Raw genomic sequence first — 24,560 nt, forward strand, 5'->3', positions numbered from 1 at the left:
CTCAAGCGCTTAGTACAGTGCTCTTTTAGACTGTGAGCCCGCTGTTGGGTAGGGGCCGTCTCTCTATGTTGCCAACTTGGACTTCCCAAGCGCTTAGTCCAGTGCTCTGCACACAGTAAGCGCTCAATAAATACAATTGATGATGATGATGTACGTATTTATTACTCTATTTATTTTACTTGTAACTATCTATTCTATTTATTTCATTTTGTTAGCATGTTTGGTTTTGTTCTCTGTCTCCCCCTTTTAGACTGTGAGCCCGCTGTTGGGTAGGGACTGTCTCTAGTTGTTGCCAACTTGGACTTCCCAAGCGCTTAGTCCAGTGCTCTGCACACAGTAAGCGCTCAATAAATACGATTGATGATGATGATGTACGTATTTATTACTCGATTTATTTATTTATTTTACTTGTACCTATCTATTCTATTTATTTTCTTTTGTTAGTATGTTTGGTTTTGTTCTCTGTCTCCCCCTTTTAGACTGTGAGCCCACTGTTGGGTAGGGACTGTCTCTCTATGTTGCCAACTTGTACTTCCAGTGCTCTGCACACAGTAAGTGCTCAATAAATACAATTGATGATGATGATGTACGTATTTATTACTCGATTTATTTATTTATTTTACTTGTACCTATCTATTCTATTTATTTTCTTTTGTTAGTATGTTTGGTTTTGTTCTCTGTCTCCCCCTTTTAGACTATGAGCCCACTGTTGGGTAGGGACTGTCTATGTTGCCAACTTGTACTTCCAGTGCTCTGCACACAGTATGCGCTCAATAAGTACAATTGATGATGATGATGTACGTATTTATTACTCTATTTATTTATTTATTTTACTTGTACCTATCTATTCTATTTATTTAATTTTGTCAGTATGTTTGGTTTTGTTCTCTGTCTCCCCCTTTTAGACTGTGAGCCCACGGTTGGGTAGGGACTGTCTCTCTATGTTGCCAACTTGTACTTCCAGTGCTGTGCACACAGTAAGCGCTCAATAAATACAATTGATGATGATGATGTACGTATTTATCACTCTATTTATTTATTTATTTTACTTGTACCTATCTATTCTATTTATCTTATTTTGTTAGCACGTTTGGTTTTGTTCTCCGTCTCCCCCTTCTAGACTGTGAGCCCGCTGTTGGGTAGGGACTGTCTCTAGATGTTGCCAACTTGGACTTCCCAAGCGCTTAGTACAATCAATCAATCCATCAATCGTATTTATTGAGCGCTTACTATGTGCAGAGCACTGGACTAAGCGCTTGGGAAGTACAAATTGGCAACACATAGAGACAGTCCCTACCCAACAGCGGGCTCACAGTCTAGAAGGGGGAGACAGAGAACAGAACCAAACATACCAACAAAATAAAATAAATAGGATAGAAATGTACAAGTAAAATAAATAGAGTAATAAATATGTACAAACATATATACAGGTGCTGTGGGGAAGGGAAGGAGGTAAGATGGGGGAATGGAGAGGGGGACGAGGGGGAAAGGAAGGAAGGGGCTCAGTCTGGGAAGGCCTCCTGGAGGAGGTGAGCTCTCAGCAGGGCCAGTCTGCCAATCAGCCAATCTGTCAATCAATCAATGCTAATAATAATAGTGTTTTTCTTCATTCATTTTTTTTTTATAATGGCATTTGTTAAGCACTTACTATGTGCAAAGCACTGTTCTAAGCGCTGGGGAGGTTACAAGGCAATCGGGCTGTCCCACAGTACAGTACAGAGTACAGTCCAGTGCTCTGCGCACTCAATAAATATGATCGATTGATTGCTCTGCACACAGTAAGCGCTCAATAAATACGACTGAATGAATGACTAATACTATGGGGGGGGAGAGGGCAGAGGGCGAGGGGGGCAGGTACGCGCAGGCGCAGAGGAGGGGGCGGGGAAGGGGAGGCTCTTCCTGTTCGTCTCCCCTCCCCCCCCCCGCGCGCTTGGCCCGGGCACTTCCGGCTCGCGCGCCGCCTCCCCCCGCTCCGCGCCGCTCCGCTCCGGCTGGGTCCGGTCCGATCCGGCCCGATCCGGTCCGCCTCGCCTCAGGCTCCCTCAGCGCGGCCGCCCGGGCCTAGCCGCCCGCCCATGGCGGCCTCGGCGCCCGAGAAGCCCGCCGCCGCCGCCGCCGCCGCCACCGCCAAGAAGAAGACGGAGAAGAAGCTGGCCGCCCGGGAGGAGGCCAAGCTGCTGGCCGGCTTCATGGGCGTCATGAACACCATGAGGAAACAGGTAGCCACCCCCTGGGGCTCCACCCCCAATCAATCAATCAATCGTATTTATTGAGCAATTACTATGTGCAGAGCATTGTACTAAGCGCTTGGGAAGTCCAAGTTGGCAACATATAGAGACAGGCCCTACCCAACATGGGGCGCTCAGTCTAAAAGGGGGAGACAGAACAAAACCAAACGTACTAATAAAATAAATAGAATGTATTTATTCCTTGCCCACAAGTCTCTGTTCCCATACTAGACAATCAATCAATCAATCAATCGTATTGATTGAGCGCTTACTGTGTGCAGGGCACTGTGCTAAGCGCTTGGGACAAGTTGGCAACGTCTAGAGACGGCCCCAGCCCAACAGTGGGCTCACAGTCTAAAAGGGGGAGACAGAACAAAACCAAACGTACTAATAAAATAAATAGTATGTATTTATTCCTTGCCCACGAGTCTCTGTTCCCATACTGGACAATCAATCGTATTTATTGAGCGCTCACTGTGTGCAGAGCACTGTGCTAAGCGCTTGGGACAAGTTGGCAACGTCTAGAGACGGCCCCAGCCCAACAGTGGGCTCACAGTCTAAAAGGGGGAGACAGAACAAAACCAAACATACTAATAAAATAAATAGAATGTATTTATTCCTTGTCCACAAGTCTCTGTTCCCATACTGGACAATCAATCGTATTTATTGAGCGCTCACTGTGTGCAGGGCACTGTGCTAAGCGCTTGGGAAGGACAAGTTGGCAACGTCTAGAGACAGTCCCTACCCAACAGCGGGCTCACAGGCTAAAAGGGGGAGACAGAGAACAAAACCAAACATACAAACAAAATAAATAGAATGTATTTATTCCTTGCCCACGAGTCTCTGTTCCCATACTGGACAATCAATCGTATTTATTGAGCGCTCACTGGGTGCAGGGCACTGTGCTAAGCGCTTGGGACAAGTTGGCAACGTCTAGAGACGGCCCCAACCCAACAGTGGGCTCACAGTCTAAAAGGGGGAGACAGAGAACCGAACCAAACATACTAATAAAATAAATAGAATGTATTTATTCCTTGCCCACGAGTCTCTGTTCCCATACTGGACAATCAATCGTATTTATTGAGCGCTCACTGGGTGCAGAGCACTGTGCTAAGCGCTTGGGACAAGTTGGCGACGTCTAGAGACGGCCCCAGCCCAACAGTGGGCTCACAGTCTAAAAGGGGGAGACAGAACAAAACCAAACATACTAATAAAATAAATAGAATGTATTTATTCCTTGCCCACGAGTCTCTGTTCCCATACTGGACAATCAATCGTATTTATTGAGCGCTCACTGGATGCAGAGCACTGTGCTAAGCGCTTGGGACAAGTTGGCAACGTCTAGAGACGGCCCCAGCCCAACAGTGGGCTCACAGTCTAAAAGGGGGAGACAGAACAAAACCAAACATACTAATAAAATAAATAGAATGTATTTATTCCTTGTCCACAAGTCTCTGTTCCCATACTGGACAATCAATCGTATTTATTGAGCGCTCACTGTGTGCAGGGCACTGTGCTAAGCGCTTGGGAAGGACAAGTTGGCAACGTCTAGAGACAGTCCCTACCCAACAGCGGGCTCACAGGCTAAAAGGGGGAGACAGAGAACAAAACCAAACATACAAACAAAATAAATAGAATGTATTTATTCCTTGCCCACGAGTCTCTGTTCCCATACTGGACAATCAATCGTATTTATTGAGCGCTCACTGTGTGCAGGGCACTGTGCTAAGCGCTTGGGACAAGTTGGCAACGTCTAGAGACGGCCCCAACCCAACAGTGGGCTCACAGTCTAAAAGGGGGAGACAGAGAACCGAACCAAACGTACTAATAAAATAAATAGAATGTATTTATTCCTTGCCCACGAGTCTCTGTTCCCATACTGGACAATCAGTCGTATTTATTGAGCGCTCACTGTGTGCAGAGCACTGTGCCAAGCGCTTGGGACAAGTTGGCAACGTCTAGAGACGGCCCCAGCCCAACAGTGGGCTCACAGTCTAAAAGGGGGAGACAGAACAAAACCAAACATACAAACAAAATAAATAGAATGTATTTATTCCTTGTCCACGAGTCTCTGTTCCCATACTGGACAATCAATCGTATTTATTGAGCGCTCACTGTGTGCAGAGCACTGTGCTAAGCGCTTGGGACAAGTTGGCAACGTCTAGAGACGGCCCCAGCCCAACAGTGGGCTCACAGTCTAAAAGGGGGAGACAGAACAAAACCAAACGTACTAATAAAATAAATAGAATGTATTTATTCCTTGCCCACGAGTCTCTGTTCCCATACTGGACAATCAATCGTATTTATTGAGCGCTCACTGGGTGCAGGGCACTGTGCTAAGCGCTTGGGAAGGACAAGTTGGCAACGTCTAGAGACAGTCCCTACCCAACAGCGGGCTCACAGGCTAAAAGGGGGAGACAGAGAACAAAACCAAACATACTAATAAAATAAATAGAATGTATTTATTCCTTGCCCACGAGTCTCTGTTCCCATACTGGACAATCAATCGTATTTATTGAGCGCTCACTGTGTGCAGAGCACTGTGCTAAGCGCTTGGGACAAGTTGGCGACGTCTAGAGACGGCCCCAACCCAACAGTGGGCTCACAGTCTAAAAGGGGGAGACAGAGAACCGAACCAAACGTACTAATAAAATAAATAGAATGTATTTATTCCTTGCCCACGAGTCTCTGTTCCCATACTGGACAATCAATCGTATTTATTGAGCGCTCACTGTGTGCAGGGCACTGTGCTAAGCGCTTGGGACAAGTTGGCAACGTCTAGAGACGGCCCCAGCCCAACAGTGGGCTCACAGTCTAAAAGGGGGAGACAGAACAAAACCAAACATACTAATAAAATAAATAGAATGTATTTATTCCTTGCCCACGAGTCTCTGTTCCCATACTGGACAATCAATCGTATTTATTGAGCGCTCACTGTGTGTAGGGCACTGTGCTAAGCACTTGGGACAAGTTGGCGACGTCTAGAGACGGCCCCAACCCAACAGTGGGCTCACAGTCTAAAAGGGGGAGACAGAACAAAACCAAACATACAAACAAAATAAATAGAATGTATTTATTCCTTGCCCACGAGTCTCTGTTCCCATACTGGACAATCAATCGTATTTATTGAGCACTCACTGGGTGCAGGGCACTGTGCTAAGCGCTTGGGACAAGTTGGCAACGTCTAGAGACGGCCCCAGCCCAACAGTGGGCTCACAGTCTAAAAGGGGGAGACAGAACAAAACCAAACATACAAACAAAATAAATAGAATGTATTTATTCCTTGCCCACGAGTCTCTGTTCCCATACTGGACAATCAATCGTATTTATTGAGCGCTCACTGGGTGCAGAGCACTGTGCTAAGCGCTTGGGACAAGTTGGCAACGTCTAGAGACGGCCCCAGCCCAACAGTGGGCTCACAGTCTAAAAGGGGGAGACAGAACAAAACCAAACATACTAATAAAATAAATAGAATGTATTTATTCCTTGCCCACGAGTCTCTGTTCCCATACTGGACAATCAATCGTATTTATTGAGCGCTCACTGTGTGCAGAGCACTGTGCTAAGCGCTTGGGACAAGTTGGCAACGTCTAGAGACGGCCCCAGCCCAACAGTGGGCTCACAGTCTAAAAGGGGGAGACAGAACAAAACCAAACATACTAATAAAATAAATAGAATGTATTTATTCCTTGCCCACGAGTCTCTGTTCCCATACTGGACAATCAATCGTATTTATTGAGCGCTCACTGTGTGCAGAGCACTGTGCTAAGCGCTTGGGACAAGTTGGCGACGTCTAGAGACGGCCCCAACCCAACAGTGGGCTCACAGTCTAAAAGGGGGAGACAGAGCAAAACCAAACATACTAATAAAATAAATAGAATGTATTTATTCCTTGCCCACGAGTCTCTGTTCCCATACTGGACAATCAATCAATCGTATTTATTGAGCGCTCACTGTGTGCAGAGCACTGGACTAAGCGCTTGGGAAGTACAAGTTGGCAGCATATAGAGACAGGCCCTACCCAACAGTGGGCTCACAGTCTAGAAGGGGGAGACAGAGAACAAAACCAAACATACTGACAAAATAAAATAAATAGAATGTATTTATTCCTTGTCCACAAGTCTCTGTTCCCATACTGGACAATCAATCGATCAATCATACTTATTGAGCGCTTACTGGGTGCAGAGCACTGTGCTAAGCGCTTGGGAAGTCCAAGTTGGCAACATATAGAGACAGGCCCTAACCAACAGTGGGCTCACAGTCTAGAAGGGGGAGACAGACAACAAAACCAAACATACTAACAAAATAAATAGAATGTATTTATTCCTTGTCCACAAGTCTCTGTTCCCATACTGGACAATCAATCAATCAATCAATCGTATTTATTGAGCGCTTACTGGGTGCAGAGCACTGGACTAAGCGCTTGGGAAGTCCAAGTTGGCACCATATAGAGACGGTCCCTACCCAACAGCGGGCTCACAGTCTAAAAGGGGAAGACAGACAACAAAACCAAACATACTAACAAAATAAATAGAATGTATTTATTCCCTGCCCACAAGTCTCTGTTCCCATACTGGACAATCAATTAGTCAATCAATCGTATTTATTGAGCGCTTACTGGGTGCAGAGCACTGGACTAAGCGCTTGGGAAGTACAAATTGGCAACATAGAGAGACAGTCCTTACCCAGCAGTGGGCTCACAGTCTAAAAGGGGGAGACAGAGAACAAAACCAAACATACTAACAAAATAAAATGAATAGATAGGTACAAGTAAAATAAGTAAATAAATAAATAGAGTAATAAATATGTACAAGCATATATCCATATGTACAGGTGCTGTGGGGAAGGGAAGGAGGTAAGATGGGGGGATGGAGAGGGGGGCGAGGGGGAGAGGAAGGAAGGGGCTCAGTCTGGGAAGGCCTCCTGGAGGAGGTGAGCTCTCAGCAGGGCCTTGAAGGGAGGAAGAGAGCTAGCTTGGCGGGTGGGCAGAGGGAGGGCATTCCAGGCCCGGGGGAGGATGTGGGCCGGGGGTCGATGGCGGGACAGGCGAGAACGAGGTACGGTGAATCAATCAATCAATCGTATTTATTGAGCGCTTACTGTGTGCAGAGCACTGTACTAAGCGCTTGGAAAGTCCAAATTGGCAACGTATAGAGACGGTCCCTACCCAACAGTGGGCTCACAGTCTAAAAGGGGGAGACAGAGAACAAAACCAAACATACTGACAAAATAAAATAAATAGAATGTATTTATTCCATGCCCACAAGTCTCTGTTCCCATACTGGGCAATCAATCAATCAATCAATCGTATTTATTGAGCGCTTACTGTGTGCAGAGCACTATACTAAGCGCTTGGGAAGTGCAAGTTGGCAACATAGAGAGACAGTCCCTACCCAACAGTGGGCTCACAGTCTTAAAGGGGGAGACGGAGAACAAAACCAAACATACTAACAAAACAAAATAATAAATGGAATAGATATGTACAAGTAAAATAAATAGAGTGATAAATATGTACAAACATATATACAGGTGCTGTGGGGAAGGGAAGGAAGCGCTCAGCCCACTGAGAAGCACTCAATAAATACATGGGGGGGTGATGGGGAGTGCCGAGACCCGCCGGTGCGCTGAAGAGCACCGTGTTGGGGTGGAGCGGCAGAATAATAATAATGATGGCATTTGTTAAGCGCTTACTTTGTGCTAAGCACCGTTCTAAGCGCTGCGGGGGGGTACATGGTGATCAGGTTGTCCCCCGGGGGCTCACAGTTTTAATCCCCATTTTACAGACGAAGGAACTGAGGCCCAGAGAAGTCAAGTGACTTGCCCAAAGTCACACAGCTGACCGTTGAAGGAGCCGGGATTTGAACCCATGACCTCCGACTCCAAAGCCCGGGCTCTTTCCACTGAGCCACGCTAACGGGGAGGGGTGGGGGAGGGCTCACAGTCTTCATCCCCATTTTACAGATGAGAGAACTGAGGCCCAGAGAAGTGAAGTGACTGGCCCAAAGCCACACGGCTGACAGATGGCGGAGCCGGGATTAGAACCCATGACCTCCGACACCCAAGCCCGTGATCTGATGACCTTGTATCCTCCCCCAGTGTTTAGAACAGTGCTTGGGATGTAGTAAGCGCTTAACATGCCATTATTATTATTACTGTTATTATTAATAATGATGGGCTGTGGAAAGCGCTTATTATGTGCCAAGCACTGTTGGAATGCTGGCCAGCGGGTGGAGTGGGGAGTTCATTCATTCATTCAGTCGTGTTTATTGAGCGCTTACTGTGTGCAGAGCACTGTACTAAACGCTTGGGAAGTACAAGTCGGCAACATAGAGAGACGGTCCCCACCCAACAACGGGCTCACAGTCTAGAAGGGGGGAGACAGGCAACAAAACCAAACACGTAGACAGGTGTCAAAATCGTCAGAACAAATAGAATTAAGGCTATATGCACACTTCATTAACAAAGTAAAGTAAATATGTACAAGTAAAATAGAGTAATAAATTTGTACAAATATATACAAGTGCTGTGGGGAGGGGAAGGAGGTTGAGGGGGTGATGAGGAGAATAGGAAAAAGGGGGCTCAGTCTGGGAAGGCCTCTTGGAGGAGGTGAGCTCTCAGATGAGGGAACTGAGGCCCAGAGAAGGGTAATGACTTGCCCAAAGTCACACAGCTGACAAGTGGCGGAGCTGGGATTAGAACCCATGACCTCTGACTCCTAAACCTGAGCTCTTTCCACTGAGCCACGCTGCTTCTCTGTACGTATGTATATATCTAGAATTCTGTTTATATTAATGATGTGTATATATCTCTAATTCTATTTATAACGGTGCTATTGATGCCTGACTACTTGTTTTGATGCCCCTTCTAGACTGTGAGCCTGTTGTGGGCAGGGATTGTCTCCCTTTGTTGCTGAATTGTAATAATAATAATAATAATAGTGATGGTAGTTGTTAAGCCCTTACTTTGTGCCAGGCACTGCTCTAAGCACTAGGTGATCAGTGATCAGGTTGTCCCAGGTGGGGCTCACAGTCTTAATCCCCATTTTACAGATGAGGTAACCGAGGCACAGGGAAGTGAAGCGATTTGCCCAAAGTCACACAGCTGACAAGTGGAGGAGCTGGGATTAGAACCCACGACCTCCGACTCCCAAGCCCATGCTCTTTCCACTAAGCCACGCTGCTTCTTGTGCTTTCCAAACGCATAGTACTTATTATTTTTGCCCCGTTTTCTGAAGATCGAAGCACCCGGCTTTCAAAGTGAGCAGCAAAAGTGGTGAGGAGAGTTAAAGGATTGTAATGTTTAAGGACAGATGGCAAACTCTCCCCTATATATTGGGTGGATTATCTAGGCCCCTTGTTTTTATTTTCCCACATTGACTGGCTTTTGATGAGCGTTATAATAACAATAATGGCATTTATTAAGCGCTTACTATGTGCAAAGCACTGTTCTAAGCGCTGGAGAGGTTACAAGGTGATCAGGCCATCCCACGGGGGGCTCACAGCGTTCCCACCAGAGGTGGACCAGGAAGGGGGAGTAGAAAAGACGAAACTCAAAACTGGTCTCCCCCAACTTTTTGACCCCCCCCCCACCTCCACCCCATCAGGTTTTTGGCTTCCTTGATTTCATTCATTCATTCGGATTACAGCTATGTACTGTGGGGCTGGGAGGTGGGAAGAACAAAGGGAGCAAGTCAGGGTGATGCAGAAGGGAATGGGTGACGAGGGAAGGAGGGGCTTAATCTGGGAAGGCCTCTTGGAGGAGATGTGCCTTCGAAAACGCTTAACCGAGACCGCACTTCGCAGTGTCACCAATGACTTCCTCATAAGCAAGTACGGTAGACATTTCCTCTGCCCCAATCGTCCTTTACATCTTAGCTGGCCACCTTTGACACTTTTTATCACCCCCTCCTCCTTGCAGTGCCACTGGCTCCTCCTCCTCTACTTATACCCTAACTATGGGCACCCTGCAGGGCTCTTTTCACTTCACCCACACTTTTCTGGAGAAGTCATCTGTTGTCATAGCTACCACCTCTCTGTGAATGCCTGCTATACTGTTTCATATTTCCTCTTGCTTCCAGGACATTTCCACTTGTATTCCTGCCTGCAGATTAAATAGTCTAAACTTGACTTGCGAAACCTTGTCCTCTCCCTGACTTTCCCATCTCTGTTGACGGCACTACCATCCTTCCCGTCTCACAAGCCCGCAACCTTGGTGTCATCCTCGACTCCGCTCTGTCATTCACCCCTCACATCCAAGCCGTCACCAAAACCTGCCGGTCTCAGCTCCGCAACATTGCCAAGATCCGCCCTTTCCTCTCCATCCAAACTGCTACCCTGCTCATTCAAGCTCTCATCCTATCCCGTCTGGACTAGTGCACCAGCCTTCTCTCTGATCTCCCATCCTCGTGTCTCTCTCCACTTCAGTCCATACTTCATGCTGCTGCCCGGATTATCTTTGTCCAGAAACGCTCTGGGCATATCACTCCCCTCCTCAAAAATCTCCAGTGGCTACCAATCAATCTGCCCATCAGGCAGAAACTCCTCACCCTGGGCTTCAAGGCTGTCCATCACCTCGCCCCCTCCTACCTCACCTCCCTTCTCTCCTTCTACTGCCCAGCCCGCACCCTCCGCTCCTCCACCGCTAATCTCCTCACTGTACCTCGTTCTCGCCTGTCCCGCCGTCGACCCCCGGCCCACGTCATCCCCCGGGCCTGAAATGCCCTCCCTCTGCCCCTCCGCCAAGCTAGCTCTCTTCCTCCCTTCAAGGCCCTGCTGAGAGCTCACCTCCTCCAGGAGGCCTTCCCAGACTGAGCCCCTTCCTTCCTCTCCCCCTCGTCCCCCTCTCCATCCCCCCATCTTACCTCCTTCCCTTCCCCACAGCACCTGTATATATGTATATATGGTTGTACATATTTATTACTCTATTTATTTATTTATTTATTTTACTTGTACATTTCTATCCTATTTATTTTATTTTGTTGGTATGATTGGTTCTGTTCTCTGTCTCCCCCTTTTAGACTGTGAGCCCACTGTTGGGTAGGGACTGTCTCTATGTGTTGCCAATTTGTACTTCCCAAGCGCTTAGTACAGTGCTCTGCACATAGTAAGCGCTCAATAAATACGATTGATTGATTGATTGAACGAACTAAACTGCCTAAACTTGAACCTCTCTTCTTTCCTCCAACTTTCCCATCTCTGTTAATAACCCACCATCCTCTCCACGCCTCACCACCTTTCAGCTCTCGCATTTAATCACTTGCTCCATTGTTCCTCCCTGACATTTCCCAGCTCTGACCCTTCCTCTCCACCCTAATAGTGGCTGCCCTGGTTCAAGTGTTCATCCTCTCATGATTAGACCGTATTAACCCCTCTGATCGGTCTCCGAGCTTCCAGCCTTTCCTGCTTGTCGATTCATTCTACTTGCTGCTGACTAGATAATCTTCCAAAAGTGTCACTCAACACACATCTCTCCACTCCTCAGAAACCTCTAATGGCTGTTTATCCATCCCCCCACACACACACTTATAAGTAGGCATCCTTATCATTGCCTTCAGGGTGCTTTTCGCCAACTTTCTCCTTCTTGGAGATTGGCACTCTTCCCCTGCTAGTCCTCAGCCCACACTCTTCAATTTTCCCAAGCTCGTTGTGTAATTGTACTTTGTTCTCAACTCTCCCGCCTCTCACCCTTGTTCACGTTATTTCCCTGCTCACTCAAATCCTCCGGCTCGTGCATAGTCCGCTACATCCTCAGAAAAACCCCACCTACCCGATTAATTACTGAAGTCCCATCTTGCCTCAATCCAACAGCCATCTTTAACTCCTCTTAGTTCGCGTGTTGCCTTGATTTCAGAGCATTAGATTATATAAGAACACAGCTACTCCACAAGCAATGTGGATCATGCAGTGTTCCGTATCATTTGTTTTTGAGTTTGTGTCATGAACATCTTGGGAGAAGCAGCGTGGCTCAGTGGAAAGAGCCCGGGCTTGGGAGTCAGAGGTCACGGGTTCAAATCCTGGCTCTGCTAATTTTCAGCTGTGTGACTTCGGGCAAGTCACTTCACTTCTCTGGGCCTCAGTTCCCTCATCTGGAAAATGGGGATTAAGATTGTGAGCCCCCCATGGGACAAGCTGATCACCTTGGAACCTCCCCAGCGCTTAGAACAGTGCTTTGCACATAGTAAGCGCTTAATAAATGCCATTATTATTATTATTATTATTATTATGTACTTGACAGAAAATAATAATGATGGTATTTAAGTGCTTACTATGTGCCAAGCACTGTTCTAAGCACTGCGGTATATGCAAGGTAATCAGGTTGTTCCACATGGGGCTCCCAGTCTTAGTCTCCATTTTACTGATGAGGTAACTGAGGCACAGAGAAGTTAAGTGACTTGCCCAAGGTCACACAGCAGACAAGTGGTGGAGGTAGGATAAGTCCTTCCACTGACCCAACCAGGAAGACTCCCTATATAATAAGATCGTAATCAGGGATGGCTTTGAAAGAAGGAAGGGATCTATAAAGTGGAAGCCTGTTCCAGGTTCATGGAAACATAGGAAATAGGCATTGAAGTGCACGATCAGGGGAGGATGCCTTGCGTGATATTTTTTACGTGAGCCTGCTTCTTTTCCCGACATGGGGAAAGCACCGTCCTGGAAAAGAGAGGTAAATCTGGAAGGTATCGGCATAATTGCGCACTTTTCAGAAATTACATTACCGCAACCATGGTGTGCATGCCTTTGGGTGGCTAACAAAACGTGGGGCATATCCAAGCTTGTGGCTTGAGTAAAAACCCTTGAAATCCCCAGTAGGTAAAACACAAGGGGAAAGAGGAAATAACAGCAAGCAGTTTGTCCCTATTATAAACACTGAGATAGGTTCCTGTTGTCATTAGGATCTTTGTCTCCCACTGTGGCCATTTTCAGAGTCCTCTATAGGGTCTCTAGGGTAGACCCTATAGGGTCTCTATCCTCAATAGGGTACTGTAGTGGTGACAGGGAGTTGTTGAGTCAGGAGATGCCTTGTCTGGGACGCCTAGACGATGAAAGCATGGAAACCCAAGGGAAGTTGAATTGCCCACTCCTATAAGGTTGCAGTTCACTCATGTCATGACAAACATATGTGACCAACAAGCACAGCTGTGAGCCGGGAAGGTGTCACCGGGCCAGACCTACACCTGGACTCAGAATCCGTTCAAACCGAGGCTTCAGTTCCATTAGGGTTGAAGTTTATATGCTGCCAACTTGTACTTCCCAAGCGCTTAGTACAGTGCTCTGCACACAGTAAGCGCTCAATAAATACGATTGATTGATAATGAGGTGCCCATTCTCAAAGAAGTTGCGATCCGTTGTAGATCAGTTAGACCACAAACCACCAAAATAGATAAATGGCTGTAAAAACGAAGTCCCAAAACATCTCTGATCTCTGTCTATGCCACTGAAGGGACAGATAAATTCCAGTGTTTTGACATTTCTATGTCTGTTTTTATATTTTACAGAAATGGATTAATTTGCTTAAAGGGAAAATATAATGAATTGCATTTGTCAGGGTCATCTGGCAGGGTTTTTGTTTTGTTTTGTTTGTTTCACTGCCCCAGTGTTGGAGAATTGTCTTTTGGAATTATATAGCTCTCTATTTCTCAGACTTCCTGAAATTCTATAATTTCAGCTGTTTTTCTGACCTGCTGGAAATTACAACCCACGTGGTTACTGGTGGCTGCGATTTTGACCGATCGTCTTAGTTAACTTTTTATTCAACAATATGTAAGGGGAGAAGAGAAAAAACGTGTGCGAGAAAGGAATGCAAGCAGAGCTGCCAGTTTCATTTAGAGCCCCAGGACAAAAACCAGGCAGGGATTTTAGAGGGAGAAGGGACCAGCAGAGAAAAACTTCAAAGAGCTAGCCGGCCAGAAAGCCATTAGTTTGGGTGGTTTACAACCCTTATTGGAATCTCGCAGGCTTCCTCAGAGACCTGGGATGAGTGAGACTGGAAGTCCAGTTCAGAAAGTTGGGGGGCCACCGCTTCTGCTGCTGCTGCTGCTGTGGATTTGGTCTCTCTCTCAGTGCATCCAACTTGTACTTCCCAAGCACTTAGTACAGTGCTCTGCACACAGTAAGCGCTCAGTAAATACGATTGAATGAATGAATCACGCCCCACCTAGTCTCCAAACCAATTCTACCCCCTCTTGATGACCAAATAGATGCTCTCAACTCCACCCTCAACTCACCGGCTCCCCTATCCCTTCGTCGCTCTTGCGCTACTAATCCACAGCCCTGGATCACCTCCACTGTCCACCTCCTTCGCTCTTATTCATTCATTCATTCATTCATTCAATCGTATTTATTGAGAGCTTACTGTGTGCAGAGCGCTGTACTAAGCGCTTGGGAAGTGCAAGTTGGCAACATATAGAGACGGTCCCTACCCAGCAGTGGGCTCACAGTCTAGAAGAGTTATGCTGGAGCTGCTGAAGGCTGCTGGTGGAAATCTAAACACCGGGCTAACCTTATCCACTTTCAGTTTGTCCTTTTTCTTGCCTTAACCCTGCCCTTTCCTCTGCCAGGCAGAATTATTTCTGTTCCCTTATTGACACCCATGCCCATCACCCTCGTCAGCTGTTCCGGACATATAACTCCCTCCTCAGGCCCGCTGTTCCTCCCCCATCCCTCACCCCAACGATCTGGCCACCTCCTTCATTAGGAAAATTAACACCATCAGGTCTGAGCTCCTCAAAATCACCCCTCCCCCTCCTTCATCCCGCCTCCTCTCGACCCCCTCTTCTACTTTCCCATCCTTCCCAGCAGTATCTTCAGAGGAGATCTCCTCCCTCCTCTTAAGTGCCACCCCCTCCACCTGTGCTTCAGACTCCATACCCCCCACCTTATAAAGACTCTCGCCCCTTCCCTCCTCAGCTTCCATCTTCAAGGCTCACTCTCCAACAGCTCCTCCCCTCTGCCTTCAAACATACCCATGTCTCCCCCATCCTAAAAAAAAAACAAACCCTCCCTTGACCCCACAGCCCTCTCCAGCTGTCGCCCCATCTCCCTTCTACCCTTCTTTTCCAAACTCCTGGAGCGAGTCGTCTACACTCTCTGCCTCGAATTCCTCTCCTCCAACTCTCTCCTGGACCCCCTCCATTCTGGCTTCCTTCCCCTCCACTCCACTGAAACCGCCCTTTCAAAGGTCAGCAGTGACCTCCTTCTTGCCAAATTCAATGGCTCCTACTCCATCCTGATCCTTCTTGACCTCTCAGCTTCTGCCTTTGGCACTGTCGACCATCCCCTTCTTCTCAACATGTTATCCAACCTTGGCTTCACGGACTCCATCCTTTCCTGGTTCTCGTATCTCTCTGGCCATTCATTTTCAGTCTTATATGCAGGCTCCTCCTCCCCTTCCCATCCCCTAATTGCAGGGGTTCCTCAAGGGTCAGTTCTTGGTCCCCTTCTATTTTTCAGCTATACTCACTCCCTCAGTGAAGTCATTAGCTCCCATGGCTTCAACTATTATCTCTACGCAAGTGGTACCCAAATCTGTATCTCCTCCCCTGTTCTCTCTCCCCTTCTCCAGGCTCACATCTCCTCCTGCTTTCAAGACATCTCCACTTGGATGTCCTCCTGCCACCTAAAACTCAACATGTCCAAGACTGAGCTCCTTCCCTCCCAAACCCCATCCTCTCCCTGACTTTCCCATCCCTGTGGATGGCACTACCATCCTTCCCCTCTCATGAGCCCGCAACCTGGGCGTCATCCTTGACTCCACTCTCTCATTCACTCCACACATTCAATCCGTCACCAAATCTGGCCAGTCTCACCTTCACAACATCACCAAGATCCGCCCTTTCCTCTCCATCCAAACCATTACCAAGTTAGTAAAATCACTCATCCTATCCCGACTAGATTACTGCATCAGCATCCTTTCTGATCTGCCAACTTCCTGCCTCTCCCCACTTCAGTCTATATATGCTTCACTTTGCTGCCCGGACTATCTTTCTACAGAAACACTCTGTGCTTGTCATCCCCATCCTCAAAAATCTCCAGTGGTTGCCTATCAACTTCCTATCAAACATAAACTCTCATTTATGTTTCAAAGCTCTCCATCACCTTGCCCCTTCTTACCTCACTTTGCTTCTCTCCTTCTCCAGCCCAGCCTACACACTCTGCTCCTCCGGTGCTAACCTTCTCACTGTGCCTCATTCTCGCCTGTCCCACCGTCGACCTCTGACCCACGTCCTACCTCTGGCCTGCCCTCCCTCCTCAAATCCACCAATCGCACCCCCCCCTTCAAAGCCCTAATGAAGGTACACCTCCTCCAAGAGGCCTTCCCAGACTGAGCCCCCCTTTTCCTCAGCTCTCCCTCCCCATCGTCCTGACTCGCTCCCTTCGCTTTACTCTCTCCCCGCCCCACAGCACTTGTGTATATAAGTACCTATCTATAATTCTATTTATTTGTATTAATGCCTGTTTACTTCCTTTGATGTGCATCTATAATTCTATTTATATTGATGTCTCACCCCTTCTAGACTGTGAGCCCGTTGTGGGCAGGGGTAGTCTCCGTTGCTGAATTGTACTTTCCAAGCGCTTAGCGCGGTGCCCTGCACACAGTAAGCGCTCAATAAGTACGATTAAGTGATGGATGAGTGAATTTGGTGCCTGTGAATGAGTGAACATTTATGTAACATAATTCAGGGACGGATGGTTGGGCAAGGTGGCATAACTCTCAGTTCTGTGTTTGCTCCATGTTTTTACTTTGTAATGATAAAAGTTATGGGACTTGTTAAGCACTTATTATGTGCCAGGCACTATTCTAATCGCTGGGGTAGATACAAGTTAATCAGGTGGGACACAGTCCGTGTCCCACATGGGGCTCACGCTCTTAATCCCCATTTTACAGATGAGATCACTGAGGCCCGGAAAAGCTAAGAGACTTGTCCAAAGTCACACAGCAGACACGTCTCAGGGGAAAGAGCCCGGACTTGGGAGTTAGAGGCCATGGATTTTAATCCCGGCCCCGCCACATGTCTGTTGTGTGACCTTGGGCAAGTCACAACTTCTCTGAGCCTCGGTTAGCTCACCTGTAAAATGGGGATTAAGACTGGGACAACCTGATCACCTTGTATCCCCCCCCAGTGCTTAGAACAGTGCTTCGCACATAGTAAGTGCTTAACAAATGCCATCATTATTATTATGTGGAAGAGCTGGGTTTAAAACCCAGTTCCTCCTCCTTCTTGTAGACATTCTATACAATTTTAAAAGACCAGTACACAACTACTTAAAGGATAACGAGTACGTGTGACTTATTTTAATAAATTCTGAACCACTGAATTTCTAATCCATTTTATAGCTTTCTGAGCCCCCTCATGTTTTCTGAAAAACTGTGGAGCAACCTTTACTCAATCCAAAAATTCTTTCAGTTTCTGGGATGCAATCGCAGTAACCGTTATTAATTCTGAATATTCACCTTCTGCATAATCAGTGATTTGGCACTGTAATTTAAAAATTTTAACCTCTAGTGTCATTATACCTGCTGCTTTATAATAAGGGAGAGTATTGAACCTTTGTAGATTATTGAATTTATGACTGGACCCTTTCATCAAGACTGTCTCTTTAATTCGGGGATTTCTTTTATTTATTTTTTTATCTATTCTTTTCCTTTGAACAGAAAACCCTGTGTGATGTCATTCTTATGGTCCAAGAAAGAAAGATCCCTGCTCACCGTGTTGTCCTTGCTGCAGCTAGTCACTTTTTTAACTTGATGTTTACGAGTAAGTGTCTTAAGCTAAAACTGTATCATTTTTCTTAGTTTCACCCCACCAAAAAAGTTGCGAAAACTTGGTGTCAACATCTCAAGGTTCAAACAATAGAACAGTCAAAACAAGGGTCCTAAACACCAGGTTAAGCTGTTGAATAAGTGCAGAAATCTTTCTCGTGTTTAGTTTTGTTCTCTAAAGTCACATGTGACACGGGGCCAAGATTTATAGATTGGTTGTCTGATTAAAGGCTGGAATCTAAAAAGTGGTGTTAAAAATTCAAAATGGAATTTAGTTTTTGCAGATGCCAACCATTTGCATGAGCAGCACTTACTAGGACCAGTGTCTCTGGTATTTAGAAGCTGTTTTAGAGCAAGAAACACATCTTTGGCCAATCATAAGGGTATATGAAATGCCATTACCAACTCAGACCAATAAGCCTTCCAGTTTAGTAGTCCGTCTCCGACAATGACAACAGGATACTTGGAAGACTCAGGTCATAAACACCTTCCTAAAATTCCATCTTTTTGTTCAGGGAGGGACCAGTTATCATTTCATCATTGTATTAACTTGGGCTTTTGGTCATCCTTATTCAGGATGATTGTTTTTCTTATTCACTGTTCCAGGTTATATAAATCCTGTAAATGCTCCATTTTTTAATCTACTTTTTCTCGCCGACTGTGTGATAAGTCAGTGGCAGTTATGGTGAGTCGTGACACTAGTCCCATTTTGATATCATTTTGCTTTTGTTCCAGCGAACATGCTTGAATCAAAATCCTTTGAAGTGGAGCTCAAAGATGCCGAACCCGATATTATTGAACAGCTTGTGGAATTCGCTTATACTGCAAGGTAGAGTGAAAGGATTTCTTCTTTGCAGAGCGGGGATGGGAAACTACCAGGTAACATTGCATAAAATTTCCATGCCAGTACCTATGCGGTATTCAGCCTCAAAATGAAGGACAATATTTTTGAAACAACTTTTTAAAAGGAGGAAAAAAAAAGCTTAGATGTAGTAATAGGTGGAGGAAAAAAGAGGGTTCAGTGGAGGGAATCAGTGGAGGAAACGTTTTAACAAGTAAATTGTGGGGAAACGAGTGTTAACCCTATTATGTATTGGCAGGATATCTGTGAACAGCAACAACGTCCAGTCTTTGTTAGATGCGGCAAACCAGTATCAGATTGAACCTGTGAAGAAAATGTGTGTTGATTTTTTGAAAGAACAAGTCGATGCTTCGAATTGTCTTGGTAAGGAAGGCGTTACATTAGAAATTAAAAATAATAAAGCGACATAGGGACATTTGAAAATATCGTCCACTGGACAGAATGCTGCTAGAGGATTTTTTTGAGTAGGCTTATTGGCCCTTTAAGACTTTTTTTTTAAGTTTGAGACCATTATTTCTTACACAAGTAGCAAATGATAAAATTGTTGTGATAACTACGAATTTGAGTAATAAAATTATCTTGTGGAGTAAGAACTTTTTGATAAAATACTGTTACAATAGTCATAAAAGTGCTCTTTCCATGGTAGTATATTACAGCCATTTTTGCTTTAGCACAGTAGCTGCATTTTTGGGAAAATCATGTTGTAGTAACATTGACTCACTTAGCATTATTGGGTTAGACATCATCAAGATTAACGCTTTTCAGTACACATTCCTGTATCATTCTTATGTGCAGCATAGAGTGTTTCTTACAACCTTGCCGTTCATGTTATATTTCTGTCTTCAATACTGTAAGTATTGTATGGTACAGTAAGGTAGAGTAAATGTAGCAGCTTCACTCCTTGAGTGTTGCCACACACACGTGCATATCCATTTCTTCCTTCACTAAATTTACTTACACTAATTTGTGGATCGTTAGGGTAATACTTGCCATATTTGTTAAGTTCTTATTATGTGTCAAGGGGTGAGGTCAGATGTAGTCCCTCTCTCACAGTCTGAATAGGAGGGAGAGCAAGTCATTCATGCTGTGAGAGCATGCTGTGGGAAGAACAGTTCTCGACGGTTCAATCGCGCTAGACGATAATAATGATAATTAGAGGTATTTACTTACTGTTGTGCCAAGCATTGTACTAAGCATCAGGGTAGATACAAGACAATTAGGTTGGACACAGTCCCCACCTGGGGCTAAGTGTTAAATATAAGTATCTTAAAGTTATATTTAAGTTGTTTTATGGAATCACTTAATGTAGTCCAATTGATGTACCTCACTGTAAATCCATATTTCCAGAAATTTTAATTATTTGAGACCATTTGATATTCAAGGACTTTGTACTGTGCTTCCCCCTTCTAGACTGTGAGCTCGTTGTTGGGTAGGGACCGTCTGTATATGTTGCCGAATTGTACTTCCCTAGCGCTTAGTACAGTGCTGTGCACACAGTAAGGGCTCAATAAATACGACTGAATGAATGAAGTACTTGCTGACTGTTTCAGGTTGATTTCCCACCTAAAATATGTCTTAAATAATGTTATACACTTTATTTTAGGATGGTGTATTTCTTCTAATGAAGTAGGCCCTTTGCTTTTTCCTGCCTCTTTGGTCATTTCACCTTTCACTGTCACCACTGTGAGAGGTTGACCTCGAAAAGTAGGAAGTAAAGCCTATACCTGCCTCTTTGTATTCATAGCTTTGCTGAAACATGATCAAAGAGGATGAAATTGTTGGGATTTGAGATTATCTTGGAGTTTTCTGTGAATCCTGCTTTTTATTATCATGAAGTATCAAGAGTTGACACAGACTAAATGGCAGCTCAGACCTCTCGGAGGACCGTTGTCCAAGGCCAGTGTGAAGCAATACTGGGCCTTGGGCCGGGCAACTAGTAGTAATAGTCATAATACTAGTCATAATAGAAATATTATTAAGCACTTAATATGGACAGAGCACTGTGTCCCAAGTGGGAATTAGGCACAGTTCCTGTCCCTCAGGAAGCTCGCAATCTAAAAATAAAAAGGGGGAGGAAGGCCTGGCAACAGATACATAAAAAGAGATGAAACAAAACGTGTGTGTGTACACATACACGCATGTGCCTTCATCTGGAATTCCCAGTGCAATCTTACACATGCTGGATTCATGAGAATTCGAGGATCATGTCCAGCCAGTCCAGGCCTTCTCTGCCCATTGTCTGACACCTTAAAAAATTCCAACTCTGGCCTCCCTGAACCTCAATTAAAAAAAATATTTGCTTGCTAATGTATGAATGAGGACCACTGTGCCTCGTTCTCTATCTGGCCAGGTAGCTAGATTTACCTGGCTCTCTTGGTTTTGGTATTTATATTCATTTATTCAGTTGCATTGAGCGCTTACTGTGCGCAAAGCACTCTGCACTAAGCCGCTAACATATTTATAGAGCATTTACTACGTTCAGAGCAATGTACTGAGGGCTTGGGAGAATACAAAAAATAGAGTTGGTAGACAAAATCCTTGCCCTTAAGAAACTTACAATCCAGTCAGGTGAGACAGACATTAAAATAAATTACAAATAGGGGAAATGAGAGAGAATACGAATATGGATATAAGGGCTTTGGGGTGGAGGGGGGTGAATTGTAACTTTCCAAGAGCTTAGTACAGAGCTCTGCACACAGTAAGCTCTCAATAAATATGGTCGAATGAATGAATTAGGGGTATAGACCTAAGTGCTCAGGTGATACAGAAGTGAGGGTGAATAGGGTGGGAACTGAGAGATTAATTGGAGAAGGTGTCTTGGAGGATGTAAGATTTTTGTAGGGTGTTGAAGATGGGGAGAGTGGTAGTCTGTCAGATATGAAGGGGATGGAGTTCCAGAGGGAGGCCATGGGGAAGGGCGATTTGTTTTCTATTTTCTTGTCTGTCATTGCATTGTTTTTCAGAATACTGCCTAAATAACAGAGTTCTCTGACAGTGTTTAACTCTATTTTGGCAGTGTAGAATTTCAGTTGTGCGTGTGTGTCTTCCCTGGTGCAGTCAGGTGTGTTACTCCAGTTTTTTTTCAAGTTTATTTTTAGCCCGTATTTCCTAGCTGCAGCGAAATGATTGACAGTGCACGCGTGTCTCCTTGGGTGTGTGCTTTTGGGGCACGGTAGCCTGTATACCGTCATTCTCGAGTGACTGCTCCTAGGGCCGTGGGTGATGCCCGAAGGGTTTTGTTTGGAAGAATTTCCCAGAGGAGCGGAAGCTCATTCAAACCCCTCCATCTAGGTTTCTTGTCTCATCTTTCATCATGGCTGCATCGAATAAGGTAAAGAGGTTCAGCCTCACTCCTCATCCCTGCTTTAGCCCACTGGTGACGGAGATCAGATCAATCCAGAAGTCCTCCGGCTAGGATCTTGCCAGCCGCAGAGAGTAATGAGATGCCTTAATAATTGCTGCAATCTGATTATTCTTTTTTCTTCTTGAAGATGGTGATGATGGTGGCATCTTTGAGACCCTGTGGCATTTCCTTAGTGTTCCATATTTTGAAGAGGAGCTTGTGTAAGTGTTTAAGCAGGGTGCCTTCCGCGGGTATGCCATCAGGTCCCGGTGCTCTGCCGTTTTTCACGGCACTGTCTGCTACAGTGACGGACCTCCTGAATAGTTGGTACTATGCCATATCTTTGCACGATGCATGCTTCCTTTACTCCTGTGCACGAGCCGCAGAGTGCTCCTGGCAGTAATCCAGTTATCAGGCCAACTTCGTTCACCTCAAGGCCATCCTCACCTGACTTTACTCTGCCCTCTCCTCTGTCTGCCGACATTATTCCTCCATCCTTGTTGTTGTTCCAGATGTTAAACTCCTTCTTCAAACCCCCTGTCCTCCTGCCTCCCTCATTTCTTGCCTCTAAAGACCTGGCCAAGTACTTTATTGAGAAAACTGAAACCATCAGGCGTAGTTTCCCTAAATGTCCTCTGCTGCTCTCCAGTCTCTCCCTTCTCCTCCTTCCTCAACTCTCCCATCTCTCCCAACAGTATTTCAAGAGGCGAACTCCTGCCTTCTCTCAAAATCCACCCCCTCCACCTCCGACCCCATCCCTCAGCACCTTATCAAAGCACTTGCCCCCTTCCTGATTGCCATCTTCAGCTGTTCACTCTCCAGTGGCATGCTCAGATCTCCTTTATCCTAAAAACAACACCTTACCTCAACCCCACGGTCTCCCCCCAGTTATCACCCCATCTCCCGTCTTCCGTTCCTCTCCAGACCCCTTGAGTGAGTTGGCTACACCGCTGTCTCCAGTTCATCTCCTCCAATTCTCTCCTTGACCCCCTCTGATCTGGCTTCTGCTCCCTTTACCCCACAGAAACTGCCCTCTCAAAGGTCACTATTGATCTTCTGGCCAAATCCAGCAGCCTCTGCCCCATCCTAATCCTCCTTGACTTCTCAGCTGTCTTCAACACTGTCGACCTCCCCTTCTCCTGGAAACATTATCAATCAATCAGTCGTATTTATTGAGCGCTTACTGTGTGCAGAGCACTGTACTAAGCGCTTGGGAAGTACAAGTTGGCAACGTATAGAGACAGTCCCTACCCAACAGCGGGCTCACAGTCTAGAAGGGGGAGACAGAGAACAAAACCAAACATACTAACAAAATAAAATAAATAGAATAGATATGTACAAGTAAGATAAATACATAAATAAATAGAGTAATAAATATGTACAAACATATGTACCTATATACAGGTGCTGTGGGGAAGGGAAGGAGGTAAGATGCGGGGGATGGAGAGGGGGACGAGGGGGAGAGGAAGGAAGGGGGTCAGTCTGGGAAGGCCTCCTGGAGGAGGTGAGCTCTTAGTAGGGCCTTGAAGGGAAGAAGAGAGCTAGCTTGGCGGATGGGCAGAGGGAGGGCATTCCAGGCCCGGGGGATGACGTGGGCCGGGGGTCGATGGCGGGACAGGCAAGAACGAGGTACAGTGAGGAGATTAGCGGCGGAGGAGTGGAGGGTGCGGGATGGGCTGGAGAAGGAGAGAAGGGAGGTGTGAGGTAGGAGGGGGCCAGGGGATGGACAGCCTTGAAGCCCAGGGTGAGGAGTTTCTGCCTGATGCGCAGGTTGATTGGTAGCCACTGGAGATTTTTGAGGAGGGGAGTAACATGCCCAGAGCGTTTCTGGACAAAGACTATCCGGGCAGCGGCATGAAGTATGGACTGAAGTGGGGAGAGACACGAGGATGGCAGATCAGAGAGAAGGCTGATGCAGTAGTCCAGACGGGATAGGATGAGAGCTTGAACGAGCAGGGTAGCGGTTTGGATGGAGAGGAAAGGGCGGATCTTGGCAATGTTGCGGAGCTGAGACCGGCAGGTTTTGGTGACAGCTTGGAAGTGAGGGGTGAATGAGAGAGCGGAGTCGAGGATGACACCAAGGTTGCGGGCTTGTGAGACGGGAAGGTTGGTAGTGCCGTCAACAGTGATGGGAAAGTCAGGGAGGGGGCAGGGTTTGGGAGGGAAGACGAGTTCAGTCCTGGACTTGTTGAGTTTTAGGTGGTGGGCAGACATCCAGATGGAGATGTCCTGAAGGCAGGAGGAGATGCGAGCCTGGAGAGAGGGGGAGAGAGCAGGGGCAGAGATGGAGATCTGGGTGTCATCAGCGTATCCAACTGTGGCTTCACTGACACTGTCCTCTTTTGGTTCTCATCTTTTCTCTCTGGCC

General features: G+C 46.2%; 1 protein-coding gene across 1 annotated transcript in view; it reads left to right on the forward strand.

Moving 5' to 3' along the window:
* The first annotated feature begins 1,998 nt into the window (after nt 1–1,998).
* Nucleotides 1,999–24,560, forward strand: part of KLHL7 (kelch like family member 7) — a 50,351-nt gene continuing 27,789 nt past the window's right edge. Inside the window, exons 1-4 of the mRNA XM_038768146.1 lie at nt 1,999–2,219; nt 17,880–17,982; nt 18,723–18,816; nt 19,088–19,212. Coding sequence (XP_038624074.1) covers nt 2,076–2,219; nt 17,880–17,982; nt 18,723–18,816; nt 19,088–19,212 — 466 coding nt within the window. The 5' untranslated portion in view covers nt 1,999–2,075. The remainder of the gene's footprint in view (nt 2,220–17,879; nt 17,983–18,722; nt 18,817–19,087; nt 19,213–24,560) is intronic.

This window comes from Tachyglossus aculeatus, chromosome 2 (genome assembly GCF_015852505.1).
Source record: "Tachyglossus aculeatus isolate mTacAcu1 chromosome 2, mTacAcu1.pri, whole genome shotgun sequence".
NCBI lineage: Eukaryota > Metazoa > Chordata > Mammalia > Monotremata > Tachyglossidae > Tachyglossus > Tachyglossus aculeatus.